At 52.7% G+C, this 26,205-nt stretch overlaps 1 protein-coding gene across 10 annotated transcripts in view; it reads left to right on the plus strand.

Annotated features, from left to right (window-relative positions):
* Positions 1 to 26,205, plus strand: part of SZT2 (SZT2 subunit of KICSTOR complex) — a 59,377-nt gene that overhangs the window by 18,367 nt on the left and 14,805 nt on the right. For 5 of the 10 annotated variants that reach the window (XM_042806026.1, XM_042806030.1, XM_042806064.1 and 2 more), the window contains exons 15-57: positions 867 to 1,072; positions 1,477 to 1,701; positions 2,123 to 2,201; positions 2,567 to 2,664; positions 2,926 to 3,094; positions 3,587 to 3,701; positions 5,792 to 5,905; positions 6,396 to 6,593; positions 6,713 to 6,825; positions 7,326 to 7,467; positions 8,009 to 8,173; positions 8,871 to 9,075; positions 9,293 to 9,405; positions 9,862 to 10,120; positions 11,587 to 11,752; positions 11,835 to 11,927; positions 12,109 to 12,190; positions 12,329 to 12,610; positions 12,716 to 12,854; positions 13,114 to 13,230; positions 13,342 to 13,405; positions 13,786 to 13,971; positions 14,043 to 14,381; positions 14,523 to 14,712; positions 15,096 to 15,170; positions 15,355 to 15,493; positions 15,719 to 15,839; positions 16,061 to 16,190; positions 16,294 to 16,446; positions 16,560 to 16,662; positions 17,045 to 17,162; positions 17,394 to 17,505; positions 17,958 to 18,076; positions 18,320 to 18,484; positions 19,063 to 19,147; positions 19,720 to 19,770; positions 22,730 to 22,918; positions 23,040 to 23,237; positions 23,603 to 23,772; positions 23,958 to 24,124; positions 24,568 to 24,665; positions 25,571 to 25,703; positions 25,818 to 25,945. In XM_042806026.1, coding sequence (XP_042661960.1) covers positions 867 to 1,072; positions 1,477 to 1,701; positions 2,123 to 2,201; positions 2,567 to 2,664; positions 2,926 to 3,094; positions 3,587 to 3,701; positions 5,792 to 5,905; positions 6,396 to 6,593; positions 6,713 to 6,825; positions 7,326 to 7,467; positions 8,009 to 8,173; positions 8,871 to 9,075; positions 9,293 to 9,405; positions 9,862 to 10,120; positions 11,587 to 11,752; positions 11,835 to 11,927; positions 12,109 to 12,190; positions 12,329 to 12,610; positions 12,716 to 12,854; positions 13,114 to 13,230; positions 13,342 to 13,405; positions 13,786 to 13,971; positions 14,043 to 14,381; positions 14,523 to 14,712; positions 15,096 to 15,170; positions 15,355 to 15,493; positions 15,719 to 15,839; positions 16,061 to 16,190; positions 16,294 to 16,446; positions 16,560 to 16,662; positions 17,045 to 17,162; positions 17,394 to 17,505; positions 17,958 to 18,076; positions 18,320 to 18,484; positions 19,063 to 19,147; positions 19,720 to 19,770; positions 22,730 to 22,918; positions 23,040 to 23,237; positions 23,603 to 23,772; positions 23,958 to 24,124; positions 24,568 to 24,665; positions 25,571 to 25,703; positions 25,818 to 25,945 — 6,313 coding nt within the window. The remainder of the gene's footprint in view (positions 1 to 866; positions 1,073 to 1,476; positions 1,702 to 2,122; positions 2,202 to 2,566; positions 2,665 to 2,925; positions 3,095 to 3,586; positions 3,702 to 5,791; positions 5,906 to 6,395; positions 6,594 to 6,712; positions 6,826 to 7,325; positions 7,468 to 8,008; positions 8,174 to 8,870; positions 9,076 to 9,292; positions 9,406 to 9,861; positions 10,121 to 11,586; positions 11,753 to 11,834; positions 11,928 to 12,108; positions 12,191 to 12,328; positions 12,611 to 12,715; positions 12,855 to 13,113; positions 13,231 to 13,341; positions 13,406 to 13,785; positions 13,972 to 14,042; positions 14,382 to 14,522; positions 14,713 to 15,095; positions 15,171 to 15,354; positions 15,494 to 15,718; positions 15,840 to 16,060; positions 16,191 to 16,293; positions 16,447 to 16,559; positions 16,663 to 17,044; positions 17,163 to 17,393; positions 17,506 to 17,957; positions 18,077 to 18,319; positions 18,485 to 19,062; positions 19,148 to 19,719; positions 19,771 to 22,729; positions 22,919 to 23,039; positions 23,238 to 23,602; positions 23,773 to 23,957; positions 24,125 to 24,567; positions 24,666 to 25,570; positions 25,704 to 25,817; positions 25,946 to 26,205) is intronic. The other 5 variants (XM_042806045.1, XM_042806076.1, XM_042806054.1 and 2 more) reach the window with 3 other exon arrangements.

A 26,205-nucleotide genomic window follows, 5' to 3' on the forward strand; every position in this document is an offset into this window, starting at 1 on the left:
CAGCAATTCTGTTACCAGTATGAAACTGGAAAGGGGACCCAAGTGGCATCGTAGTTCAGAAAAGAGCTCTGTTTAATGTTTGGGTCTGGGGACACTCCTTTCCTTGTAAAGGACATAATAATGATGGGGAAAGTTGCTGAAATAATTAGTGTGAGGAGGGAGATAGAGAGCTGCTGTTCTCGTCTTTGCCTACAATGGTAATGGAAGTTAAAAAGAGTTGAACAAAGATCATGAAAAGAAACCTAACCATGGAAGTTTCGAAGAAAACACTGGGGCATTGTGGGGCTCAGATGCTGGTGTGAGTATAACCAGATTCAGAGCTTCTAAAAGCTAAAAAGAGTGATCAGGAAGTCATTTTGAAAGTATCGTGGAAAAAAAATAACCTAAGCTCTTGAAACCTTTTGCCATAGAGGTTTGACACATGAACCTGATACTGGCGGAACACATCAACTGTGGGAATAGTCTGGCTTTGTCTTGTATGTACTAGCTTACATTTAATGTAGGCTCACGAGGAGAGGAGTGAGGGTGGGTACTCAGACTGCTTCTGTGGAGGAGCTGACCTGCTATTAATTTGTTTTTCATCAGAGTTATGGAACGGAGTTTCTTCAGCCTTGAAATCATCTTTGGGTTTTTGGGACCTTTCTCTTGCTTTTAAAAATATTTGTAGTTGTTAAAATGCAGACGTAAGAGCCTTGTGTCATTTTGATCTTGGTCTTGCTAGTGCCTCAGAAATAAAATGACCTTTAACTCCTGCTTATCTGTATATTCAGGGAGTGTTCCATTCCTTTTAGTCAGGCTCTGAAGAGTTCTGGAAGCTTATTTTGAGTAGCTTATGTCATGTTTACCTTTTGCTTTTGCCATGACAGATAGTGGAGGAGTTACGGGACCGAATCTTGCAGCTGCGCTTTCCCCACAGGGTCCAGAGCAAGGAGGCAACTCCAAAAGCAAAGAGGAAAATGTTTGGCAGTAGTTCTCCCTCCAAGTCTCCACCTGTGGCTGGGGCCCAGTCAGCCCTCTCAGATAGACCCTGCCTTGTTGTGCTGCACAAACCTTTGGAGAAGCTACTCATCAGGTAGGGATGGAGATCCAGGTTGTGAGCACAGCCTCCTTGCCCTGGGAAGTGGGAGAGAGGAGGGTCCATGGATGGTGCTGCCAGGTGCAGGATGAGTGTTATGAAGCTGCTGCTTGGTGGGGTGGGCTTGGGTTGCATGGCTGGGAATGGCAGCTGTAGTCTGAGATGGCTGACTTACAGTAGGGCGCCTTGCTGGGCAGGCGGATTGGTTACTCCTAACTAGTATGATGTAGAAGTAAATTTAGTTACTGCTGTCTGAGCAGGATCCTGTGCTGGGCTAGCTATGTGCTGCTGATGGAGATCTGTGTCCTGGTCCCAGCAAGCGTGCTGTGGATCCAGACAGCTCTAGCCCTGAGCAGAGCATTCTTTCCACCTCAGTGAGCCACACTTCTGCCTTCTTATAGGTATGAGAAGCTGCCTTCTGACTATCGAGCCCCCTTCATTCTCAACCTGGAGCATCCCCCAGTGTCTGGCCCGCTCACTATGGTGGCCAATCGTACTGCCTCTTCCACCCTGGCCTCCCTGTCCCGCTACTTCTATCACCAGCGTTGGATCTGGAGCGTCCAGTCAGGGCTGGCACCGGCTGTGCCCATCACTGCTGTAGCCCAGCTCCTTTCCACACTCACAGAGTAAGTTGCATACCTCGACGGGGATGCTTTCTCCAGCTAGTCCTGGGGATGCAGAGAAAGCAGGGCGGATCTGAGGCTGTATTACAGGTTACAGTTAAAGCAGCTGTGCAGAGGGTTTTGATCCTGTACACAGCCTCTAGAGCTACTTAGGCCAGTACTTTACCCAGTTCTGCAGCTCCAGTTGAAGAAAAGGAGGGTCCTGGAAAACATACAAAAAGGCAAGAGGTGTTACTGTGCCTGGCGTATGCTGATCTTCACACAGGCTGTCTGTGCAAAGTATCACATCTTCTCATTCTCTGTGTGTAGCTCCCTGTCTTGGGAAGGAAGCTGTTACGGGGTGAAGGACACAGTCATTCTTGTATTTAAGGCTTGCGGTATGGGTAGAGAAATCCTCCGTGTCTGACTGCCTCTCTGTTGCCAGGGTCCGTCTGTCAGAGGGTTTCCACTTTGCGTCCAGCGGGGATGGAATTATCAACATGGTGCTGGAGCTGCCCATACAGGTGAGCTTGGGTGCTGCAGTGTGGACACAATACTTCGTTGGCTGCTTCTAAGGTGGATTCCCCTTCCAGTGATGGGATTTCCCATCTGCTTCTTGCATTCCCCCTTGACATGTATTGGGAGACCCACCTCCTCCGGTGAAGTAAAGCAGCCTGTGGGTTGGGTGTTTTCGTGTCTTCATCTGCAGTTAGAGAGCTGCTTTGCTGGTAGAGCTGTGCTGTGCTGGAAGAGTTCTTGGGGCTGGGACAGGCTCCCTCTTTCCACCACTGCTAGTGGAGCTGGGCGATGGGCCTGTGTTGTATAGGGGGGCACTGGGTAGGTGTGGGCTGTTGCTGCTGCTCAGGCTCATGCAGTGTCTCCCCTCCAGATTGATGGCTCAAGTGAGAGCAGCAGCGCCAGGGAGAAGCACACGTGTGTCGTCCAGTACCTTCTCTTCCCACCTCACTCCACCTCCACCAAGGACAGGTGAGGCTGTTGCCCCGCTCCCAGGGAGAGCTGGCAGTGGAGTCAGCACTCCAGACTTGCCCTTTGTGGGCAGTGTGGGAAGGAGGGAGTCCCCCATCTTCTAGTGCAGACAACTAGCTATCACGGATTGCTCATCAGTTAGGTGGGGCTTTGCCTGCAAACATAGGATTTGCGTGGCTGCTTACACAGCTCTGAGAGGAGCTGCAGTGGGCTGCTGTCTCTGTGCCATCTCGCAGGACTTGCCTTATGTCTTTCCTCCAGCTTTTCCACGGATGATGACAATGATACAGAGGTAGAGGCCATTGAGGTGGATACAGAACTGAACCTGGTCACTGAGTGCTGGGTAGAGCCACAGAGTGGCCATATCCACAGTACTGCTGAGAATTGGAAGCATCTCCATGGCTTGCCCTACCAGAAAATACCTAAAGCGGTGAGTCCCTGAAGGGGGTAGGGGCATGATCTCTTTTGTGGAGGGAGAAGGGTTTGTTGCAAGTGCACTGCAACACTGCAGGTGAATTATTGAGGGCCGGAAGAGATGGGAATGCTGTTAACAAAAGAGCCTGCAACTTACAGAAGAGGAGCTGGGCTACTGAACATAAAAGGTTTCTGGATTTCAAGGCAGTGGATGCAGTGCTGCTCTGGGATAAGTGGGAAAATACAAATTACTTTGTCAAGAGCCATTCCAGTAGAGGGGAGCGAGCTGGAACAGAGCAGGGATTGGGGGCAGTACTGCCAATGCACATCCTGAACAAGGCAAAAAGAGGCTAAAGGACTGGTGGAGAAGGAGGGAGCAATGAGTGAGAATAGATCAAGTCAGGGGATGGGATTATGGGTGTCTGCTCTCCTTGCTTTTAGACTTTTCTCCTGCATTTGGGGGTAATAATTCTGCCGCATACAGCTGAGCCTTGACTGATTATTGCAGCTCTATCCCCGGGACCTTGCATGCATTGCCACCATGCTGACCTTCGAGTACATCAGCCAGTTGTGCCAGAACAAGGAGTGGGTCTGCCCTCCTTCAGACAGCAAAGCTACTGAAGGTGAGTTCAGCTTATATGTCCTGGCAGGGTTGATGGAGCTAAGAGGCAGATAGGCCCTGAATGTTTTGGGGCCCGTTAGAGATTCCTGGAAGGCAGAACAGATATTTTAACAATGATTTTTTCCACACTTTTACGGCTGTGGGTCCCTTTGCACTTGTGCTAAGCTGCTAGAGAAATGGCTTCATCCTGGGAAGGCTGAAAAAGCATTGAGGCTTTCTGCCCAGGCTGGAGAGGTGACTAGGTGACCCTGCTTAGGCAGGGGGTTTGGACCACATGACCTGCAGAGGTCCTTTCCAGCCTCAACCATTCTGTAACTCTGTGAGAGAGGCTGGCTTCTGGAGCAGATGGAAAATGAGCTTACCTATACAGTGATGGGCAGGGTATGCCTGGGCAGATGGTTGTGCAGAAGTTGTAAATTATGTGAAGAAAGAGCTCCTCTGTTATCAGTTATCGGATGCAGTTGCCAGAGCAGTTTGTGGGATGCTTGCTTTCTGGTGGTCCTGTTAATCTTTGGACCCTATGTGAATGCTCCATTAGCCCACAAAGATAGGGAAGGGGACCTTAGGATCTCTGGTCTGTCCTCTTTCTTCAGGATAAGATTGTGTATCTGATCTGACACAATTAACATAGTTCATTGAGAATTCCAGGAGTATGTGGAGGGTTGACCCTTGTCAGGTAATCTGTTCTAGAACCTTGTTATTTTTGCTCTCTTGTCACTAGTTCACCCCATCCTAGATCTTTTGTTTGCTTGCTTTGCAGTGAATAACACAGCAGATACTGGGTGGGTTTAAGGGAGCCAAGGCCGTCCCAAAGGTTGAGGGCAGGACCTGGGGGAACCCAATTGGATTGTATGATCAGGCAATATGCACTTTCAGCCCAGAAAGCCAACTATATCCTGGGCTGCATCAAAAGAAGCATGACCAGCAGGTCGAGGGAGGTGATTGTCCCCCTCTACTCTGTTCTTGTGAGACCCCACCTGCAGTACTGTGTCCAGCTCTGGTACCCCAACAGGAGAAGTACACAGACCTGTTGGAGCAAGTTCAGAGGAGGGCCATGAGGATGATCAAGGGGCTAGAGTTACCTCCCTTTGGAGGAGAGGCTGAGAAAGTTGGGGTTGTTCAGCCTAGAGGAGAGAAGGCTCCAGGGAGACCTTATAGCAGCATTGCAGTATCTAAAGGGGGCCTACAAGAAAGCCTGAGAGGGACTTTTCACAAGGGCATGTAGTGATAGAGCAAAGGGTAAATGGCTTTAAAGTGAAAGAGGGTAGATTTAGATTAGATATAAGGAAGAAATTATTTACTGTGAGGGTGGTGAGACGCTGGCAGAGGTTGCCCAGAGAGGCTGTGGCTGCCCCTACCCTGGCAGTGTTCAGGGCCAGGTTGGATGGGGCTCTGGGCAACCTGGTCTCAGGTTGGTGGAAGGTGTCTCTGCCACTGGCAAGGGGGTTGGAACTGGATGATTTTTAAGGTCCTTTGCAACCCAAACGGTTCTACGATTCTGTGATATCACTGGCCTTGTGGAAGGGGGAGAATGCCACGAAAGCTCAGGACCTGGAGGCTAGAGACTCCTTCCTGAGGAAGAGGACAGGAATCACCTGCAGGGATGTGCAGAACTTGCCAGCTGGGAGATCTCCACTAGGAGCAGGGGAGTCCTTGTCCGTGGCTATGCTGGTAATTCAGGCTGCCTCTGGCTCCCAGTGTGGTCATTGCTCTTCAGCAGTGTTACCTGTGACACTGATGTTTAGTTTGTGTCCCCTGGCAGCTCTGGGCCCAAGTTGTGTAAGACCTTGTAGTGGATCCCTGTCCCTCCTTGTATGAAGGTGGCAATAAGCCCAGGGGACTCTTACAGGAAGGTGCTTCTCTGTAGATAGCTGGCAACCTGCTGCAGCCTCTGGCAGGCTTTGCCCTTTCCCCACATTAATTCTTTTTATCCCTCTGCCCTCCTAGGCAGGGGGAGTTGGGGTAGTGTTGTGTATCCTCACCTGTGCTACCTGCACTGTATTTAGGGCTGGCACCATGCACATGGAGGTGGCCTGGGTGGCAGGGCTATGTGGTGCCCACAGCCATTTTACCTTCCCAATTCTTTTACAGATCCAGACATGGGGTCTGGTTTTCGAGTGCATGAGATTCCATTCCAGTTTAACCTCATGAAGCTGTTGCCCAGGTGCCAGCAGGTTGAAATGTTCTTCCTAATGCTGACAAAAGGTAAGTGCCACTTCACCACCTGCCTCCTCTTGTCCTCCCTCCATGGCTGTGGGCACCCTGCTCTGTGTGTTTGTCTCCCTGGGCATCAGGTGGGTGAGAGCTTTCAGGAGCTCAGTGCTGTTCTTCCCATCTCTGCAGCCCCAGGGATGTCCAGGTATATTGCTGTCTTTCTTGGGTTGATAGTTTTGGAAGAGTTGCTTTGGAAAATGCTAAACCCAGTCTGTTGCTCTGTGGTAGTGGTTTCTTGTCTTTAGCCCCAAACATCTCCAGAACAGTTACAGTAGCAGGATGAGTCAGTGCAGGGTAGCTAATGATGCTGGAACTCCAGGGCTTCCTCAACACCCTCCAAGTCAACCTTGCAGAGGTGCTGGGGAAAACTCCTAGCTGTATGGAAGTGTCACTTTGGAAAGGGCTGTCCCCTGGGGGCCTGGGCAGGTGGTGGCTGTAGAGATGCTGTCTCTGAAGCTGCCATGGTTCTGTTTTGGAGCAGAGAATGAGGAGGTGACCAAGGACTCTTCGTTTGTGCCCAATGAAATGCTACTAAACCTCTTCCATGGCTGCCTGCAGCATGACCTCAGTGACCGGGAGATCCCCATGGCTGATGCTGATCATGTGGCTTTCATGGAGCAGGTTCTGCAACGGGATCGTGATGGCCATCAACCCCCCTTCACACTCCCTGTGATCAGAGGTAAGGGCTGGGAGCATGACAGCAGTGGTACTGGCAGCTGGGCTGTTTCAGGAGCCTTGCTTTCAAGTCTCTTCCTCAGCCAGTGTTTCTCAGGTTGGTTTCTCTGTGCTTCATTTCAGAAGAAACCCTGAAAGCCTCTGGGACCCTGGATCAACAGGATGCTTCTGCATCCTATCATCTTGTTGGCAGCAATGGCACCAGGGATATGACTGGCTCCACAAGTACTCTGCAGGTACTGCTGCGCTGCTGTCCTCCTGAGCCCACTCTGAAGGCAAAGCAGCAGCTGTTGAAGAGCAGGGGATTTAACAGAAGGGTTAAGAACAGATTGAAAGGCTGGTGTTTTCCCCATGTTTGGCAGCAGTTTAAGCTGTAGCCTGTGGCTGAAATCAACCAGGCATCTGGTAGGTGTGTCGGTTGTTGCACTCACCATGGGCCTAGCCTGTTACAGCAGCGCTGATGCTGTGCCATAGATTGCTCAGAAACCATGGACAGTCGCTGCCTGGAGACCAGAACCAGCCCCAGAAAAGCTGACTAAGCATCTCCTGACTGTATGTGCTGTGTTTCCTGGAGCCAGGCTGCTCTGAGAGTGGTGCAGCAGGAGGTGGCCAGGGTGATTTTAGTGCTGTGCTAACCAGCAGTCATGGAGGAACTTGCTCTGTGTGGTTGCTACCTGCCTCAAGGTAGGCCTGTGCCATGTGCTATGATCTGATCCAGCTTCTGCTCTTTCATCAGAGCCTTGGCAACACGGAGCTGCCTGAAGATGATGTGACCCTGAGTGACACCACGGGGCCCTTTCCCCCTCAATGGCGATGCTATGCCAAGCTGGTCAACCCACAGCACGTGTTCCTGACCTTCCTGCCAGCCACCTTTGCAGGTGAGGCTGCCTATTGTGGTGAGGAAGAAGAGGAAGCAGTCCCAAACACCACCTCAGGAAAACAGCAAAACCAGAATCAGCTCTGGTAGGATGGAAAGAAAATTGAGCAGCAGAGTCTAGACCCAGTTGTCTTGCAGCACATGGCCAGGAGTAGAGCAGTGCAAGGTGCTGAGTGTCTCACTCTTCTCTCCTTGGACATGGCGTTGCCCACATACTGCTTTCAGGCAGGGGATATGGCTTAGAGTTATTTGCTGGCTGCAACCATTGGAACATTTTCCCAGCAGAGCCCTTAAGGTTTTTAAGGAATGGAGTAGGGAGGCTGCTAATGGGATGGTCTGGGAGAGTCCCTGCTTGGGCATTGGCACTGGTCTGTCTTCCACTGAGCTGCTAGTGCAAGCTGCTAGGCTCAGCTGGAGGTACTCTTTGGAACTGCTCTCACATACAAAGAGGTAGCATGGACATCTGCCCTCTTGGGAATGTAGATGGAGGGGCTCAACTGTTCTCTCTGGACAGAGGGTGGTTCTATTTTGTTTTCTTCCAGATGTACAGAAGCTGATGGCTTGTGGATTGGACAAACCTCCAAAAGATGAGAGTCGATCTGGAGAGGATACCCTGGGACCTGTGTGTGCAGAGCGAGTCAGGGCTGAGGGTGAAGAAGGAGATGCTGCAGTGCCATTGCCTACCCTCAGCATAACACCAGCCCACGGTACCACCTTCAGGACAGCACTTTGCTAAAGTAGTAGGGCAGTATCCTTGCTATTCCTGAGCACACTGTGGGGCAGATTGAGGTAATAGGAATAACAGGCTGCTTCAGCCTGTCAGCTCCTGCCTGGCAGTCAGCAGAGTCAGGGTCAGGACAAGGGGCACAGTGAAGCCTCGACCAGCTTTCATGATGTTCATGGTGGATGAGGGAGTGTAATGTGAGTTGAATGCCCGTGGCCCAAGGCTGGCTCCCTGTGGGTAAGGAGGTTGCAGGTAGATAGAGGCTACTAGGAATGACAGTACTGGAAAGTCAGTGGGTCTTGTGCTGTGATCCAGACTGGCACTACCAGCAGCAACACTGGTCTTAGGGAGAAGGGCACAGGTAGTGTCTGGAGGTACGTGGGAATTGGTTGCACAGTGCCTGGTACAGTCAGCCAGGTCTGCGGTGGGGATGGCAGATTGTGCTGCTGCAGGTGGTGATGGTGAGCAACCACAGCTGCCCAAGGAGGGGATCAGTATATCCAAAGCACTGAGCTGAGTGCTTGGGTGCTGGGTGAGGAGAATGGGCCCTGGGGTTTGAGTGGTGAGAAGCTTGTAAAACCAATACCTACCTGTGGATGCTGCTGTGAGGGCTGTGACCTCTCAGAATAGGAATGAGGAGGCCACTGAAGGCCTTTATCTCAGTATTGTTTCTTTTGCAGAAGTGAGCCGTGACCCTGGAGAACAGGGTGGGCCCTCACGGAAAGATGTACATATCTCCTTCTGTCGCCAGAACTCGCAATCTGAGCTAGGCGAGTGCCGCCGATTTCGCTGCCCCATTTACATCTATAGCTGCTCTTTGGAGCTGTTACGAGAGCAGCTTGTCAGCCCACGGGCACACCGTCCTCCCCGGGACATCTTTTTCAGGTAATACCAACCATACTTGATTCCTAGACAGGAGTCAGAGGAACTTCCTTGACAAGAGGCTGGCTCTAGACCTGCGTTATTCTCTTGGCTTGGCCTCTCTGCCTTATAGCAACCACTGCCTGTGCATGCCCTAGGGCCCAGTTTTACTGGTGCCAGAGCAGTTTATAGGCTAAATCCTGCTTCATTGGTGCTGAAGGCTGCAGTTCCTCTTTTCCAGGTCCCAGTCTCTGGAACGTCCTCCTACTGCCGCTTGGCTAGACCACAAGCATAAGGAGTTGGTGAGCTACTGCACGCTGCTGCAGGAGCACTCCCACCAGTGCTATGTGAAAGGTGAGGAGTGGTGTGATGGGAGATGAGGCAAGGTTGGGGTTGGGGCTGGACCCTGGATCTTCTTTTAAGAAAGCAGGGTCTAATTTTTCTTGTTATTTTACACTGAGCAAGAGAGGGAGCTGTGGGACTGATCTCCCACCAGAAGGAATTTAAAGATGCCTCTGTGCCTTCCCTATGGTCCTTGCATAGGCTATTCCTGGATTTGTGGAGTGATGTGGAGGTGGGTCCCTTCTTTGACTTTTTCCTCTCACCTTCAGGGTGGCAGATCCCTAGGGCACTCTGGTATGGCACAAGCTTAGGCTAACATGTAGCATTAGGCATCCTGACTGAGCCTCGTCTCTCAGCACCTGGGCTGACTGCAGCTCTGTGTTGGGACTTGGTGAAAATCTGTATGTGGCTATTGCTGACTGCCATATCATTGTAGTGGGGCACTCAAGCACTGTGTTTGATCTGTAGGGCTGTTCAAGAGCCTTCAGCAGTCACACAGCATCAGCTCCCAGGACCTCCTTACAGCCATGGACTATTGTGAGGAGCTGCTCCAAGAGATTGACATCACAAACTTCCTGCTGACAGTGTGCAGCCATGTCCGCTCATTCAGAGAGAGCCACCAACATTTCCATATACACTCCAAGACAGCCAGCTTCCAAGTGGGCAGCATGGAGCAAGAAGAGGAGCAGAGCTCTAGGGAACGAGGTGTCTTGGTCTCAGAATCAAGGTAGGGGCCCACCTTGGTCTTGCTTCTGTTCTTAGCATTGGTCCGAGACAGATCTTTCTTCAAGCATCTTCTACTGCCTGCTAGAAGGAATGTTGTAGGGCAGGGTCTAACAGAGCCACATAAAAGAACAGATATTTCCAGTAGGATACCCACGTGGTATGATGTCCACCAGGACCTTCTCTTTTTTATCATTTTTGGTGACATCCATACTTTTGCTTTCTCATGTAGTCTTAGCTCATTACTGTTTCATCTGGCCTGAGCTGGAGGGTAGTTTGTCTGCAAGTAATTCTCAGACTTGCTGTTTCTGGAGAAATTACATGTCTTCTGCTGTTTGACTCATTTGAGATTTTGCTGTTGACTGTAGTGAAAATGACAGGTTTGTTACCTTTTTCTAATGAATAAAGTGTGGTTGGGAGGGGTGGTTTTTGTTTTTTGTTTTGTTTTGGTTTTTTTTTTTAATTAAAACTCCGGAAGAAAAATCACAAGAGAAATATCAAGGCAGAATTGGAAGATGCTTGATGCTAAACTTCTGTCCTTCTATTCCTTAGGGTATTTATGAGGTTTGTATTGCCTGTGGAAACTTAAGGAGGGGAAAAAGTAATCTACTGTGCCTTAGTGTCTGTCAAAGAAACACCCTCTTTAGATCCTTTATCCTCTGTTTGCACTTGACTATCCTCAGTTCCTTTATGTAAATTCACTAGCATTTGCTGGGAATCCCCAATCCTATTTCTTCTTATACGGTAAGTCATTGAGATGAGGATGTGGTTTTGAAAGGCACTCAGTGTTTGGAAGTCAGATAACTTCAAGAGCTACTTTCCCGGAAAAAAAACTGTGGGAACTTTTTTTATTTGTAAAATATTACAATAACTTATCCCAGTGCAGATTGTATAAACTTTACTGAAGGATGTACAGCTTGTGACACTTTGCACTGACATCTGCCATCTGTATTACTAATTCGAGTACCTGGGGAGTACTTTGGCCAACTGACATCCCACCCCCCAGATTGCTTTTTTTGAGTTTTAGGGACTGATTCCATCATGAAGCTGCTGAGTGAGCATGGGCCTGAGCTCTGCGCTCTTCTCTGTGCTTCCAAGATACTAGGGGTGCTATTTGCTGTGAGGTGCCCTGGACTGGGTGCTGGTAATTCAAATTGCTCCAGGTCTGTCACTATACTCAGCCACCCATTTCTATTTCCCAGGGAGGATGTGTAGCATAGTGTGGGGTACCTGGCTGTGGGATCAGCATGGCTAAACGACCTCTGGTCTGGCTTCAGAGAGCCTGAGCACGTGGTTAGTGGGTGGCAGGAGGGTTTCTGGGGCTGCAGGGGTAGGGGCTGTGTAAGTCACATCGCAGTTCCCCACACATCGTCTGTGTAAATATGAAGTGGGATGCTTGCAGGGTAGATAATACATAAAACTACTCTCGTTTCTCAATTTGCCTGTCTGGCCTGTCCACAATCCTGTCAGTGCGGAAATGGAGGACTACAGCGAGCAGGACTCCCATAACATTGCTAGCCCCACAGAGGAGCCAAAGAGCAGTATGGGCACCAGCTGCTGTTCAGAGTTTCCCCTCTCACTGCTGGAAATTGGACAGCCCTGCCAGGCGCACCCTGACTTGCATAAAATTATCCAGGTGAGGAATGTGGAAGCTCAGCTTGGTTCTGACAGGAGGGTAGAGTGGAATGTTTGCTTCACGTTTGGGATTTCTTTTTTAGGAAAAATTCCTGGAAATTGGAAGTTTACACTTTAAGCCGGTGCCATCAAATCCTCACTATTTCTTCTATTGCCCACCATCAGCCAAAAAAGAGGTAGGCATGGTGCTGCCCTGTCAGACACCTAGTCCTTGTGGAGGGAAGTAGCTTTGCTTGGTGTCAGATCTGGTTTTGAGGCTGGCAGGCCCGTGGGTAGACTGAGCCTCTGGGGGGCCCATCAACAGCCTGCTTTACTGCCTGGCATGGTTCTAGTATCTGCCCTTCCTCTCCATCTCAGGAAGAGGCATCTCGGGACCAGGCAGACAGGAAAGGCAGCGAGGACATGGAGGGATCAGAGGCAGAACTGGCAGCTGAAGAAGGTAAAATTTTCTTGCTCTGTCCTGGGAAAGAAAAAGTCTGTAGTCTCACTGTGGTGATGCCTTTCAGAGCTTAGCTGTGTCTGGTGGGGTCTCTGGGGACGTGGGCCTGGTTTGCTAACAGGAAACCTCTATCAACAGGAACTGTGTCTGGGTGCTGCATTGCCACAGAGAGTGACCCAGAGCTGGAGGTGGAGTACCGTGAGAAGCTGGAGCACGAGTTCCCAGACACAGATTCCCTCTCAGACTCCAACACGATGAACCAGGATGATGACTCCTTCAGTGTCCTGGGAGGGGACTCGCTCAATGAGCAGGAGTTCCTGGAGCAGGAGATGCCCCCACTCTTTGTTCACCTTACTTGCTCAGTGAAGCTACGTAGCCAGCACAGCTCCATGCCTGTGCAGTCCCTGCCAACTTGTCTAGGTAAGAGTAAGCCTTGCTGTGAGATTAAAGGGCAGCAGGGTTCCTGTCAGGCTGTGTATGTGTGTAAGCAGAGCTTGATTCTGTTTGTCTGTGATCTCTTCTCAGGGGAGGTTCTGGGCTGCCTGGAAAGCTGCCAGGGCTTGAACACTATCGACTTGGGGGACCTGTGTGTGACCCTGGACATCTTCGTGCTGACACTGCCCCTGGAGATAGAAGTTGTGAATGCAGACATTCTCCACAACAGGTAGGTGGAAAGAGGCCCAGTCACTCACCCACCCTCTGCCTGGCCTTCCCAGTCAGCCAGTCTCAGCTCCTTTCCATGTGCTGAGGCTTGGGATTCTCCTTCTCACACAGCCTGCCATAGCCCTAAGAAAACTAAACTTTTTCCAAGATAGGATCACTTTCTCTAGAGATCCGTTTCCTCCTCTCTAGAGCCTGTGTTTGTTTATCCTTTCTCACTCAAAAGCTGATGCTCAGCATGCTCTCTCTCCCTGCTGTGACAGATGCACCTCAGAGAGCAGCGTGTCCTTCACACGGTCTCCAGGGCAGCCATCCTCTTTCCGCTCAGATGAGGATATCATGCACAACTTGGAACGGCTCCCGTCCACAGGGGATGAGAGGTATGGCACTGCAGGTGTCGCAAGCCCCTCATGGGTTCCTTTTGCTGCCTAGAAGCTGCACTGTGGTGGCTGCATGAATGAGAATGACTGGTTGATTCTTCTGTCTCCTAGGCACCCTGCACTTTCCAACCTCCCTGGTGTGCACAGGCAGGCTATTGAAGCCACTATGAATGAGGTAAGCCAACCTTGCCTACTTGTTTCCAGCTGGAGCAATGTGGCCACAGCACACAACTGCTGCTCCACACTTCCTAGCCTGCTCCAAGCTGCAACCTCTGTCAAACGAACTGATTATCGAGCCTTGCTGGTATCACGCAGGCCAGTGGCCTCGTGCTCCCTGAAACTGTGGGTTTATCCTGACAGAGTTCTTACTGGACTTGGGGTGGGACAAGGCAGAGCTCTCTTCCAAATGCCTTTTCTTAGATAATTTCAGAAGGAGATGAGGGATGTAGGTGATGAGAGGGGCTGCCCTCATCCTGTTGGGGCTTGGATCAGAATTGGGGCAGCCTTGCAAATGCGGGTCACCTAGGTCTTGCTCTGTGTCCTTGCTCTGCTCAGATTCGCTGGCTCCTGGATGATGAGATTGTGTCTGCGCTGCGCCACTCACAGGTCATCAGCACCTCCATCCTGCACCGGGTGGCCACCCACATCTATAACTCCAAGGGGCGGCCCAGCTGCCACAGCGAGGTGGTGCTACTCCAGTTTGTCTTCGGACCTGAGCACTCTCTGGAGAAGTTCAAGGAGGTAAGGAGAAAGCCCTGAGGCAGCATCCATACACTTAGCTAGCAGGATGCTTATTCTTCCCTGTATTGCAGGAGTTCAGAAGAATGGCTCTGCCAGGCTACATGCTTAATGCAGAAGGCAGTGACTACCACTACATCTCCATCAGCCGCCTGCACTCCAGGCGAGCAGCTCCAAACCCTTCAGGGACACCCTGCTTGCAGCAGCCAGCTGGAGGGGGCACCAGGACAGCCCTGGGCCAGGCAGGCCAGGAGGGGAGCAGTGAAGCAGAGGTAGAGGGCTCTGAGCTACACCATGCAAGTTGCGTCCTCCCAGAAGAACCCCGGGGCCTCTGGGGGTGGCCGGAGAGAGTGACACGCGTTGTGCCAGACACAACAAACCCCGTAGGTGGGGGCAGCCACACCCAGGATGAGGTGAGAGACGTCGAGGTGGTCTGTTGGTGGGAAGGTGTGGGACACTTTGGTAACAGAAGGTAGAAGGATACAGGAGGATGATGGGACTCTTTTTGGTGCCTGTTTTTTCTGGTCATTTTTGCAACCTTGGCTTATGTGCAGGTCCCAGGAGAAGCACTGAGCCTTGAGCAGAGCAGAGCACCTGGCCATGACTCCTTGGAGGAGGCAGCTCCAGAGACAAACATACAGTCACTGCCATCCTCATCCTCTGAAAAGGGCAACAGTGAGAAATCACCATTGGTGACACCGTCTGCAGCAAGCCTGGCTGACTCTGTAACACAGGGCAGGGAAGGTAGGAGCTGCGAATCTGGGCAGGATGCACCTCAGCCTCAGGAACTTTAAGGGGAAGAGTCCAGTTTCTGGCTATAGCATACAAAATATGCCTGCTAGTCCTGTTCCAGTCACTAAACACCAGAATTAGCATCCAGGGCTATTGGTCTCTTCTGTGCCAGGATGCTGGCAATCCACTGCTTAACAGTACCCAGGGTACTAGTCTGTGCTGCTGCACTGATAACCCCGATGACATGAAGTTCCTGATGACTGCAGTACTGGCTGCTAGAGCCCCATTCCCCAACACTGCCTGGTTGTCCTGTGGTGTAATGTTTCTCCAGCACATGGGGTGTGTGAAGGGCCTTAGCAAGTGCTTTCATGATCAAAATCCTCTTCTCTTTGTAGGCTCTGGCAAGCAGCGTCCCAGCCGCGTGCAGAGCCTGGTGTCGAGCCAGGGCAGCATGGACTCTGACCACCTGGGTGAGTCTGCTGGGGCAGGGGTGACCGACAGCAGCCAGACACTGGCAGTGACACAGTAGCGCAGGGGGCTGGGGGGACCCCTGAGGACAGGGCTTTGTGTGTGGCTCTGAGCTCCCAGAGCCTGCTCTGCTCAGGGAAGAGGCTGGCTTGCTGGGACTGGGACTGAAGTGAGGATACATTGCAGGTTATGATGGGGGAAGCAGTGACTCGGAGTATGAGGAGGCGCTAATGAGTGACCAGGAGCCCAGGTGTCCCCTCATGCCGGATTTCTGGCTCATCATAAAAATCCAGCAGGACAGAGTGGAGGTCTATTACCACACACGGTAAGGAGGATCCCCTCTCTGGCCACTGCTTCTCTGTACTGCTACTCACTCGTCTCTGGACAGGATCTCCTTCCTGCACAGTGTGGGTGGGGAACTGCAGGACTAGACTGGTGCCCCATAAGGGGAAAGCTGCCATCCTTCCCCACTGTGTTCCTGCTCCCAGTGCACAGGGACAGGCGCTATCCAGGTGCCCTGCTGACCCTTTTTTCCCCCTTCCCTGTAAAGCAGCCTGAGTGTGGAGAAGACAGCATCAGCAGAGACAGAAGAGGAGCCGCCAGGAGAGTGCCAGAGTCTCAACCAGGTGGTGGTGAAGAAGATCAGTGAAATCTGCAGGGTTGTCAACCAGGTAACAAATCTGCAGAGGACAGGAACAGAGCTGCCAGTCATCAGATGGCTTAGATGAGCAGGGACCTCTGAAGGCTGTCTGGTCTGGGCCCAGCTCAGAAGAGGGTCTGGGAAGCCAGTTCAGCAAAGGCAGAGGGACTCAGTCTAGCCCTAAGCCCTTCTCCTTGCTGACTTCTGTGGGCTGTGCAAGCAACAGAACCAATGTTTTCTCATCCTTTGCAGCGCTTGCTGCTGCAGGACCTGCATGACAGCCACATATGCAACTCATTACTGGTGGCAGAAAGCGAGGAGGACATCTGGAAGAGTGAAACGCCTTACACTTCATACAGGCAGCGCGTCATGCCCACAGACGGTATGAATGTGCCTCAGCAGCAGTGCTACTGCCTGCCCATGAGTGACTAAAAAGACGGTGACTTCCATGCTATGGCCCCAGCTATGTCCTGTGTTCTTTGTAGATTACTCTGTAGAGGAGAGCTACCAGCCCCGGGACTACCTGGCTGCCACCATGCAGTTCATGCCAGGGCACTTTGCTTGTGATGTTGTGTGGAGCACACTCATCCATGTGCATTCACGCCTCAAGATGGGCCCCAACATGGGGGTCTCACGAGGTGTGTACAGCCCAGGTTCCCTCTTGTTTTCCTTGTCAAGAGTCTGGCTTCTGGCTGGATTGGCACACCAGAGGAGGGTATGTGGGATAGCTAACATCCCACATTGCCCACAGCTATCCAGGCGCTTCGCTCAGTGCTCAACGCCTTCTCTGTGGTGAACAGGAAGAATATGTTTGTCTACCAGGAACGTGCCACTAAGTCTGTTTTCTACCTCCGGTAAGAAGCCAGTGTGACTTGTTAGCTTGACCCTGCCCTTCTACATGTGTTACAATGGACTGAGAGCTCCTTGGGGCAGACAGTGTTTGCCCAGCCTCAGGCACCCTACTGTGACCCAAGCAGCAAATACCTGATTTCTGATGAGTCAGAGTCACATCAGGCTAGGCCCCTCCTGCTCTCCCTGCGCTATGCCTTTACATGGGAGGGAAAAGGATAACTTTTTTGAGGGAGCCAGAGAGCAGTTGTTCCACAAGCTCCATATGGTAAGGAATAATCCCCAGAAAGTGCATAGGGGAGAGCAAGGAAAACATGGATCTTCTGTGGAGGTATGATGCTGTCATCCATGCGAATGGAGGCTGACATGTCTCTTTCCTGTATTCAGACTGACTGAAACCACCTACAGTGGGAAGGTGTGGGAAGCAGAGAGCGTCCTTAGTCCAGCATCTCGCTCACTGGCACTGACACGCAGCCAGGAGCCCCTTTACACTGAGGATCTAATGGTGAGTCTGCTGTTCTCTGAGAGTGCACGTGGGTGCTCTTGGTCACACAAACAGAGGGAACTCAGTAGTTCCAGCAACCTGGATTTCATGTAGGATAAAATTTATATTCTAGAGCTGTGGAGTAGGGCAGCAGTGGGTGGGTTCTGTCTGACCTTGCTGACAATCCGGGACAGTGATGGATCTAGAATTCACATGGAAACTGCTTCTGTGTGGCTGGTTTTGATTCTCCAGGGTTCTCGTTCCTCTCTGGACTCAGCCTCGTGTCGTAGCGTGGACTCTGCCCGCCCTGTGGGACAGGTAGACAGGCACATCCAGTTGATGGTCCATGGTGTTGCCCCAGCAGGTAAGTGTTAAAGCACCTGGCAGCAGATGAACTGTACTGATGTAAAGCAGATAAATAGAGTTCTGCTCCCTGCCCTCTTTGCTTAAAAAGCAGAGAAGGTATCTCCCTCCTGAGCAAGCTGCTCTTCCTTAGCCCAGAGCTGCTCTCTGTTCTGTCTGGGTGGGAATGTGAGGAAAGGATCCATGGCCCCCAGTGAAACCTTCTGCAGACTGAGTGGCTTATGCCAACATTCCCTATGCAGGAGTGCATTTGTCTTTACCTGCTGTACCAGAAGTCTTTTGTGGTCATGAACGGGTAGAAAAAGATGCCTGAAGAAATTGATAGTGAGAAAAAGCATGTTCCCTGTGGGAAGTGTGAGGGTGGTACATCCTGAACAGGCAGGGAGGGGTGGGCTGTGGTCATTCTGACTGGATGGAATGAAAAAGCTGCTTGTATCTCTGCTTGCTTGTCAGGGCCTGAGATCACAGATGAGCTGGTGAAAGTGCTGCGAAGGCGCCTGGATGAGGCCACCCTGGATATCATCACTGTGATGCTGGTGCGGAACTGCAAGCTGACCCCAGCAGATGTGGAGGTACTTCACTGGATATCTGCTCTGCTCATCCCAGAGCCCATAAAACCTTCCTACTTTTCACCTGTCTCGGCCTCTCCTGCCCCAGGGCAGGGAAGGCTCAGGGCAGTTTGCTGCATCCTATTCCCTGCTCAAGTGCTTGTTTGGGCTCCCTTCACATAGCCAGCTGGCATAATTTGGATCAGTGTCAGAGCCCCAGGGCATCCTGCTAGTCTTAATATGAGTTTTAAAGCCTTATTTCTGCAGTTCATCCAGCCCCCTGGGACACCACCCACAGAGGTCCTGCAGTTTGCACTGCCACCCTCCGCCCTGCCTTGGCTGCATGCAGTGGCCTACTATCTGCGCCAGAACCTGCTCATCTTCCTGCACACCCCAAAGTACACAGACAGCAACGTGGAGCACCACTTCAAGGTGAGGAGGGCTGTGAGTTGGGACAGTTGTCTGCCCAGCTTCTGCCTACTGCTGGGGGCATTTTTTGGGGCAGCTCAATCACCATGTTCCCATGTAGTGTTAGGGAGGAACTGATACTGAATACTGGAGGAGTTTTGCAGGACTGTGAGTTTTTGTTTGGCCAGGACAGGCTTTTCTTTCACACAAACAGTCACTTGCGGTGCAGAAAGCAGCAGCCACAAAGCTTATGCCCACAGTCATCTCTCAGGTCTGTGGGAGAAGACCCTTTGCATGGCTCCCTCAGATCTAAGAACTGAAACATCAGGATTATTAAATGGTTGGGAGCAGCTACTCATTACCTCAGTATGGCCATAGCAAGGATAGAGGGTGAGGCCAGATATGCAGTGCCGTAAAACTGCATAGAGCTGTCGGGGGTTCCTTCAGCCCAACAGTGGTGAAGGCTGTGCTGGCAAGTGTTTTAAGTAGATCTGGATTGCTTGCTACAGGTCTGGGGATGAGCTCTGCACACACATGAGCCTCTGTTGCCAGTTAAGACAAGTTCTCTAATCTCTGTCACTGTTCTTCCTTGCTCTCCATAGCACTACTTCAACCACAGTGGAAGCATCCCTGACCAGGATCTCTATTTGTACAACAAGCCAGGTGGCCAAGGCACTGGTGGAAAAGGTATCATGCTTGACTCTTTTTCTGAAACACAGTATGAGGCTGCGTGCTGGGGAGCTGCTTCCCATGTTGGAGGGCTCTGTGTGCCTGAGGAGGGCCGGTGCTGGGTTAGTGCGTTTCTCCAATGGCTGGGGGGTGGGCAGGGTGTGTGCTGGGGGGACTATACACCCTTGCACATGTGGTGGAGTGAGCTAAGGCCTCCCACAGAGCAACCTACTAGGCTTGGCCTGTTGCTGTAGAAAGCAGCTCGAGGTTGCAGTAGCTGTGGGGCAAGACACAGAGAGACCTCAGTAAGTGTGGGGCACAGTGGCTCGGTGGGGCTGGAGGTGGGACCAGAGACAGTTGTTGCAGGAGCCTTGCTGTGGAGGAGTACCTGGATGCTGCGTGTAATTGAGCACAGGCTATGGGGACAATGTCTTTGCTCTTTTCTCTAGACTGCTGGAGGAGGGACTGGATAGGGCCCATCCTGCATCAGGCTGTCGTGTCATGTTTTGTCCAGGCCATGTGGTCTGACACCTTGCCATTGTGTGTCTTGTGCCCCTCGTGCACCGTCTGAATGTTCTTCTATTATGTAGGTACCATGTCGGACCTTGTGCAGCACCTCTTTCCACTCTCCCACTTCCAAGGTAGCACCCGTGGCTCCAAGTATTACTCTGGTTCCCTTTCCCATGCAGTTCCCTGGCCCCCCTGGTCCCTGCTGTTCTTGTTTTCCTTGTGTTGTGGCTTCAGCTCTGACTCCTCTGTGTATTTGTGTGCGTGTGTCCATTTAGCTGAGCCTCCCTTTTCTTGCTGGCTGGATAAATGAGCAAACAGAACCTGCTGCCCTGAGATGGCAGCTCTGCAGTCCCTGGCTGCTGAGGGTCCATGTGCTGCCCTGTTAGCTTGCAAGCAGTGAATTCCAAAGTCCTGCACCCTTTTTTCCCCGCAGGTCCAAACAGGCATCTCCTCACTGAGGAAAACAAGAGTCGTGATGTTTCGGAAGTGATTTCACGCTCCAGGGTGTAGCATCATCACTCTCCCAGTGGCTCTGTCCTGGGGTGGGGGGTTCCCTTGCATACCAAGGGCCTAGAGTGGCCCTAGATGTGTACTTCGTATTTCAGTGAGCCCGGGTCAGGGGAGCCTCGGAGTCCCTCACAGATGGGACGTTAACATCTCCCTAGCACCCCCTCTTTCTGTCAAGTGCGATGGATGACTATGTAGCCAAACTCCAGTGTACCATGCAGTAAGGTCCTTGACAGCTCTTGCTAACTTACCTCTTCCCATAGTCCCAGAGCTCATGTCTTGAGTTTCTTGCCTGTTTCTTACCTGTGATTTAGTGGTTGCATTTCAGCTTCTCTGTGCTCCTGTAACAAGCCTGGAAGCCTTGTTCCCTGAGTCAGGGCAGCAAGCCTTTCTGGTGGGGCAGGGGCAGCCATCACCTCAGCCCTGAGAGGCTGAGCTGGCTGCAGGGTGCTGAGTGCTTGGTGCTTGCTTGTCAAACCAAAGCAGCTCTGTGTGGGGGAGCACCTGCAAATGAGGAGTCTGTTCCTGTAGCTGCTGACCAGGCCTGCTTGAAAGCTCTGCCCTGGGCGCTCCCTTTCTGGAGTGTGTGTCCGAGCACAGGGAGGACGTGGGACATTGAGCTTGGTTGTTCCTATGTCCTCACCTCAGAGAGTCTGAAGCTGGTCAAGACTCTGAAGAGGTACAGGAATGGATGTGATAGGGAAACGTGCCAGAGAGGGGGATACTGAAGGGACTCAGCATGGTAATTTATCCAGAAGGAGAAGAGGGGAGTGACTACATCTTGGTCTACAATTACCACGTGAGCATCCACTGTCATTTTGGTGGGCCGGGGACTGACTATCAAGCCACACAGATGAGGAATTTGTGCCCTTGGCTGTTTAAAAGAAAGTCTGCCTGGTAGAGCTCATATTCACTGTCATGTGGAGCAGGTTTGCTGCTCTTGATACCTCTGTATTGACACCTACATCCCAGAGAGCTGCCCTGCTGCAGCGAGAGGCTGTGTGAGGCTCCCTGCCCTGCTCTGAAGGCCAATGAGGCTGAGTAAAGTTCTGGTCCCTTCTGCCTTTGATATTTAAGAAATTACAAGCGTCTCCGCTGTTTTCTGGATAAAGGGTTGTTCCTGTGCCTGTCTAGGGGAGAGACATATCGGAGGCTGTTGCAGAACACCTCTGAGACAAGGCAGCTCCTGTACTTTTCTTCAAGTGGAGGAGTGCTCATAGGTGTAGTTTTCTTCCCTCAATGTGAGTGCAAGTGAGCTTCCCTCTGACTTGAATGCCCACCTCTCCTTTGGGAGCAGCTCTCTTCATCCCAGTGCGTTCTCCTTTGCATCTGGCACGTCTTGAAGAAAGGTTGCTGCAGAGCTTACACTTCATTAGAAATGATGGAGACCAGGTGGTTGTGCTGCTGACTAGACCTGGGCACAGTCTGTTGAGGCTGGATCTGTCTCAGCACATCCTCCAGTGGATCCAGTTCACTGCAGTGGGCAGTTTGGTCACTCTGTGGCAGCAGAGCCTGGTGTCACTCCCATCCTTGCTGGGATGGAGAGAGACACAATATGGGCTCATCAGTGCTGTGGGGCTGAGGTGTTCTGCATCTGGACACATCACCCTTTGGCAGTGTTGGGGCAGATTTGCCATCCAGTCACCTGAGTGCTGGCTTAGTCAATCAAGGAGCTTGGAAAGGGAGTGGGAGCATCTAGGGTTACAGCATGGGGTTCGAACCTCACAGCTGCACCCGTGCTGCTGCTTCCCCAGTGCCCTGGCCATCGAGCTGGGCTGTGGGGAGCAAGATCCTGTTTCCACTCTGATCTGTAGCAGGTGCTTCTGCTTCTGCATGGCCCAGGGCACGCAGCTTGTGGGCTGTGAAGCAAGCACCACGCTGCTGCTCTGCATCTCTGAACTGTCCCATTGTGTGTGTGTAGGGCTCAGCATAGAGAGGCCACAGGCAGGGCCTGAATTTTACTCTGCAGCAACTCCAGGCTAATACTGGGTGTCAGCCTGCTTTATTCCCAGTCCTGCTGGTTGCAGTACATGGGGAAGGCACCTTATTTTGTACAGGTGTACAGCAGGGAGGGGGCTGTGAGTGCAATCTGCAACAAGGTGTCATGTATACAGTCTTCCTCTGCAAGGACTCAAGGTCCTTCATAGTCTGGAGAGGGAATGATGGAGAGTATCTGGGCTCTGTATTCTGTCCCTTAAGAGGATAGGGATGTTGAGCCACATCCTGGATCTCTTTTCATAAAGGCCCTCCAGGGGCAAATGGAGATACTTTCCCCTTGCATATAGGGTTTGGCAACCCTAGAAGCTCCTGCAGGGCGAGGCGAAAGCTGCCGTGACTCTGCAGGAGAGAGATTCTCAGAGTGATGGGGACACCCTGTGCCAAACACCATGCTTCTTACCCTGGCTCCCCACAGGCACAGCTAGCCTCTGCTCCCCCAGCTGCGTCCCCTCCTGTGGGCCCTGACTGCCACGTGGCACTCTGCAACCCAAGTGGTGACCTGACAGACCCAGCGCGGGGTGGCAGGCTTGTAGGGGTGTACTCAGTGCTGGGCTGACAGAGGCTGTCTCGGGCTCTCCCTGGCAGGAATCGCATGCATTGCGCTGACGTTTGTGGACGAGCATGGCAGCCCCACCTCGCTGCCCCATGGGGAGAGGCCTGACCCGCTGAAGCTGCCTTCCTCCTCGCCCATCGTGGGCCTACTGCAGGACACAGACTTCGAAAGCCTCACTGCGGTCAGCAGGCACCAGCCAGGGGCTGGCACGCTGCAGTCAGGTAGGGAGTGAAACAGGCCACAAGCCGCCAATTCCCTGCTGCCTCTGCCTCCCTTGGGGCACCCAGGAGGGCTGGCCGAGGTCGGGGTGCAGGGCCATGCAGGACTGCCCTTTCCCCACAGAGCCCCACGTGCTGGTGCGCCTGGATATCTGGGAGAAGGGCAACATCAGCCTGCTGCAGCTGTCGGAGAAGCTGCGCGGGGCCCTGCGCCACGCTCTCTGCGATGCCGTCATGGAGTTCCTCGTGCTGCCGGCCCCGCTCTGCGTGGAAACTGCCTGCCCCCTGGGTGCCACGGACCTGGAGGAGCTGAGCTCTGCGGGTGAGAGCCCAGCCAGGGTGGCCACCCCGAGCCCCCAGCCAGCCCCTCCTCACGCGTGGCCTGCGTCAGCTTGGCTGTGCCGGGGGGACTCAGGTTGGGGGCACTTGGAGGGAAAAAGCTGCTCTCCCCTCTGCAAGCTGTGCTGTGTGATGTCTTGGGGAAGAAGCATCATAGAAATTAGGGTTGGAAAAGATACTTTAAAGGTCTGTCTGCTCCCCAAGACTGAATCCACTTTGCTGAATGTTACTGAGGGCCCTCTCTCTTCTCTCCAGCCAGGCGCTGGCTAGCCCCAGTGGGGTACACAGGGACACCAGCATTGTCGCAACAGGAGGCTCTGGGGAGTCTGATTTGCTCTGTCTCCACAGGAGGCCTAAGGAGGACCATGTCAGAGACAAAGGGCCTGGCCCTGGCCACTGGTGGGCCTGGCAGGAGCTGTCCTCCACCACTGCACTTCACCTCTGCCCCTTCGTCCAGCTCTGGGGAGCCAGTGACACCCACAAGCAAGCTGGGACGCCGCAGCTTCTGGGACATGCTGGTAATTTTGCTGAGGGACCAATGGGCAGCAGGGACTGTAAGTCCTCATGGTGTGTCAGGCCTGGAGGAGTGGAGAAGAGGGATCTGACTGGGCTTGGGGGGCCAGGGTGGTAGCAGGGACTTTGAGATCAGGGCGCTAGGTAGGCTGTGCATGTGCACAGCATTAACTTACCCCCTTCTCCCTAGAGCAAAGCAGAATCCTCAGAGCTGGGTAGCCCCAAGACTACTGATGACATTGTACTGGAAAGGCCAGAAGAGGCTCGCACGAGGCGGCGGCACAAGACTGAGAGTGTCAAGCAGCACCTGAGCCAGGATCGGGCGACAGCCACAGCTGAACTGGAACAGGCACAGAGGCAAGCACAGCCTGCAGGCCAGGCAGCTGGGGTGTTGTTCCCATCCATCTGCTGTACATTTCTTCGCAGCCTGACATCCTGCTGGCTCCATATGTATCTCAACCCTCTGGACCACATCCCCTTTCCTTGTAGTTTCTTCCTTACACAGCCAGTTAGGGGAGCTGCCTTCCACACACAAAGCCTTGATCCTTGTTGCTGGAATGCTGGTGGGAGCACTGCTGGTTCTCCCTGCCAGAGATCCCTTCCCTGCATTGTGGGACCCTGTGCAACACCTGACACCCCTATGGCTACTGACCCAGAGGGACCAAGCTCAAGGGTTGTAACAACCCAAAAAGGAGGGGCCCTGGGCTCTGCTCTGGAGCTGGGAGGGGACCATTGCACTTCTATGCCTTTGTTGCTGTTGACTGATCTGGTATAACTGTGCTTCCCTTCCCTCTTTCCAGGCGTCGAGCCTGCCAGTTGGAAGAAGGGGATGTGGGTACCATGCACCCACTCTTCAGTCAAACCTGCCAGCAGTGGATGACGTTCATGAACCACTTGGGTATGTGTCTCAGGCCCCAGCTCTTCTGGATGGGCTGGGATTGGGCCTTTCCACTCAGAGCTCAGAGGACAAGTCCTCATATGGCACCAAGCCATCCGTCTTCACCTGTTGCTGATCTCTGCCTCGTTACACACCCTGTCTCTCCCCAAAGCTCACCAGCATCCCATTGGTCTCAGGGCCAACATCAGCATCACAAAGCTGTGGCAGGAGTCCTGGCATGTGTCTGTGCATCTGAACAAACCCCCCGAGGCCTGTGGTTGTGCCTGCCATACTCAGACTCCAGGGCTTGCTGGACTTGGCTGCAGCTGCTTTGGAGAGACCTGGATTCCAACAGCAGCCACAGTAGTGATTTAGCTTCCAGATGTAGTAGGGAGGGAGAATCTGAGCCTCTGCAACATGCCCTGGAGCTGTTGAACTGCATGGGAGACGCCCATCTTGCAGGGAGGGAGAGGAGGAGGGATGCCCTTCATATGGTGGGATTTGGGTCTGTGTGGCTGCCCTGTTACTGCTTTCTGGATACCACTCGCTTCAGTGTTTGTACATCCTCTCACACCTCCTCCTGGCAAGGTAGAGCTGTCCTCCTCCTCTGGTGAGGAGTAACCTAGGAAACAAGCAATAACTGGAGGAATAAAGTGCTGTGCTCAGGGCATGCAGGGAGTTTGATCCAGGTCCCACGTTGGGCCAGAGCCTGAAACCAAGGGTTATTTCAGCTTTTGTCTTCTCTTCCATATAAGGTCCTTGTTCTCCAGCTCTGCCTGCCTCAGTCCCTGACAAGGCAGGAACTTCGCTTGCTCTGGGCAGCAGGCCAGCAGTGGGTCTCCCTTCGTCCTCTCCGCTGCCCAGGTGGGCAGGGCTTGGCTCTGGGGCAGCTTGGCACCTTGGCCTACAGTACTTCTTCCATGCAGGGTGCCCATCGGTGCAGCAGTGCTCCGTGGAGATTGTGTCCCGTTTCCTCTTGTCCTCCATCCTGGTGGAAGTGGTGAGCCTGGTCACTGCCCTGGCGAGCGACACCACTGTCAAGGTGTTTGAGCAGATCTGGTGAGTTACCTGGTTCATAGGAGGCCGTTTGGCACCAGCAAATGCCGATCAGCTGTGCCAGCCTCTACTCCCACGGCTTGACTTGTCAGCCACCTTTGGTGGTCTTCTTTGCAGCTACCATCGGGGCACTGCCTTCCTGCCCTATAAGCCTGGCCAGAGTGCCAGCCCTCGCCCTGCAGCTGTCAGACACTTCATCCTGCTGGGACGCAACTTCCAGCAGTGGCGTTGCAGCACGGAACAGGGTGAGCGCCCGGGCAGGGTCCACGGGACTGTGGGCTGGGGGCTCTTGGGGTGGGACGTGTTTGAGCTGGGTTCCCTGCCTTACTGGGACAGACTGCTTGTGCCTGGAGGTGGGCAGTGAGTTGTCTGTCTTCAGCTCGAGACCTTATTCTCAAATTTGCTTATAACTGCTTATTTCAAGATGAGCTGAGCGCTACTGAGGCAAAACATCCTGTCATGCCGCCTTAACAGCATGTGGGATGTAAGAGCGGAATGAACTGGC

The sequence above is a fragment of the Tyto alba genome, unplaced genomic scaffold (genome assembly GCF_018691265.1).
Source record: "Tyto alba isolate M040663 unplaced genomic scaffold, T.alba_DEE_v4.0 Super-Scaffold_1000006, whole genome shotgun sequence".
Lineage (NCBI taxonomy): Eukaryota > Metazoa > Chordata > Aves > Strigiformes > Tytonidae > Tyto > Tyto alba.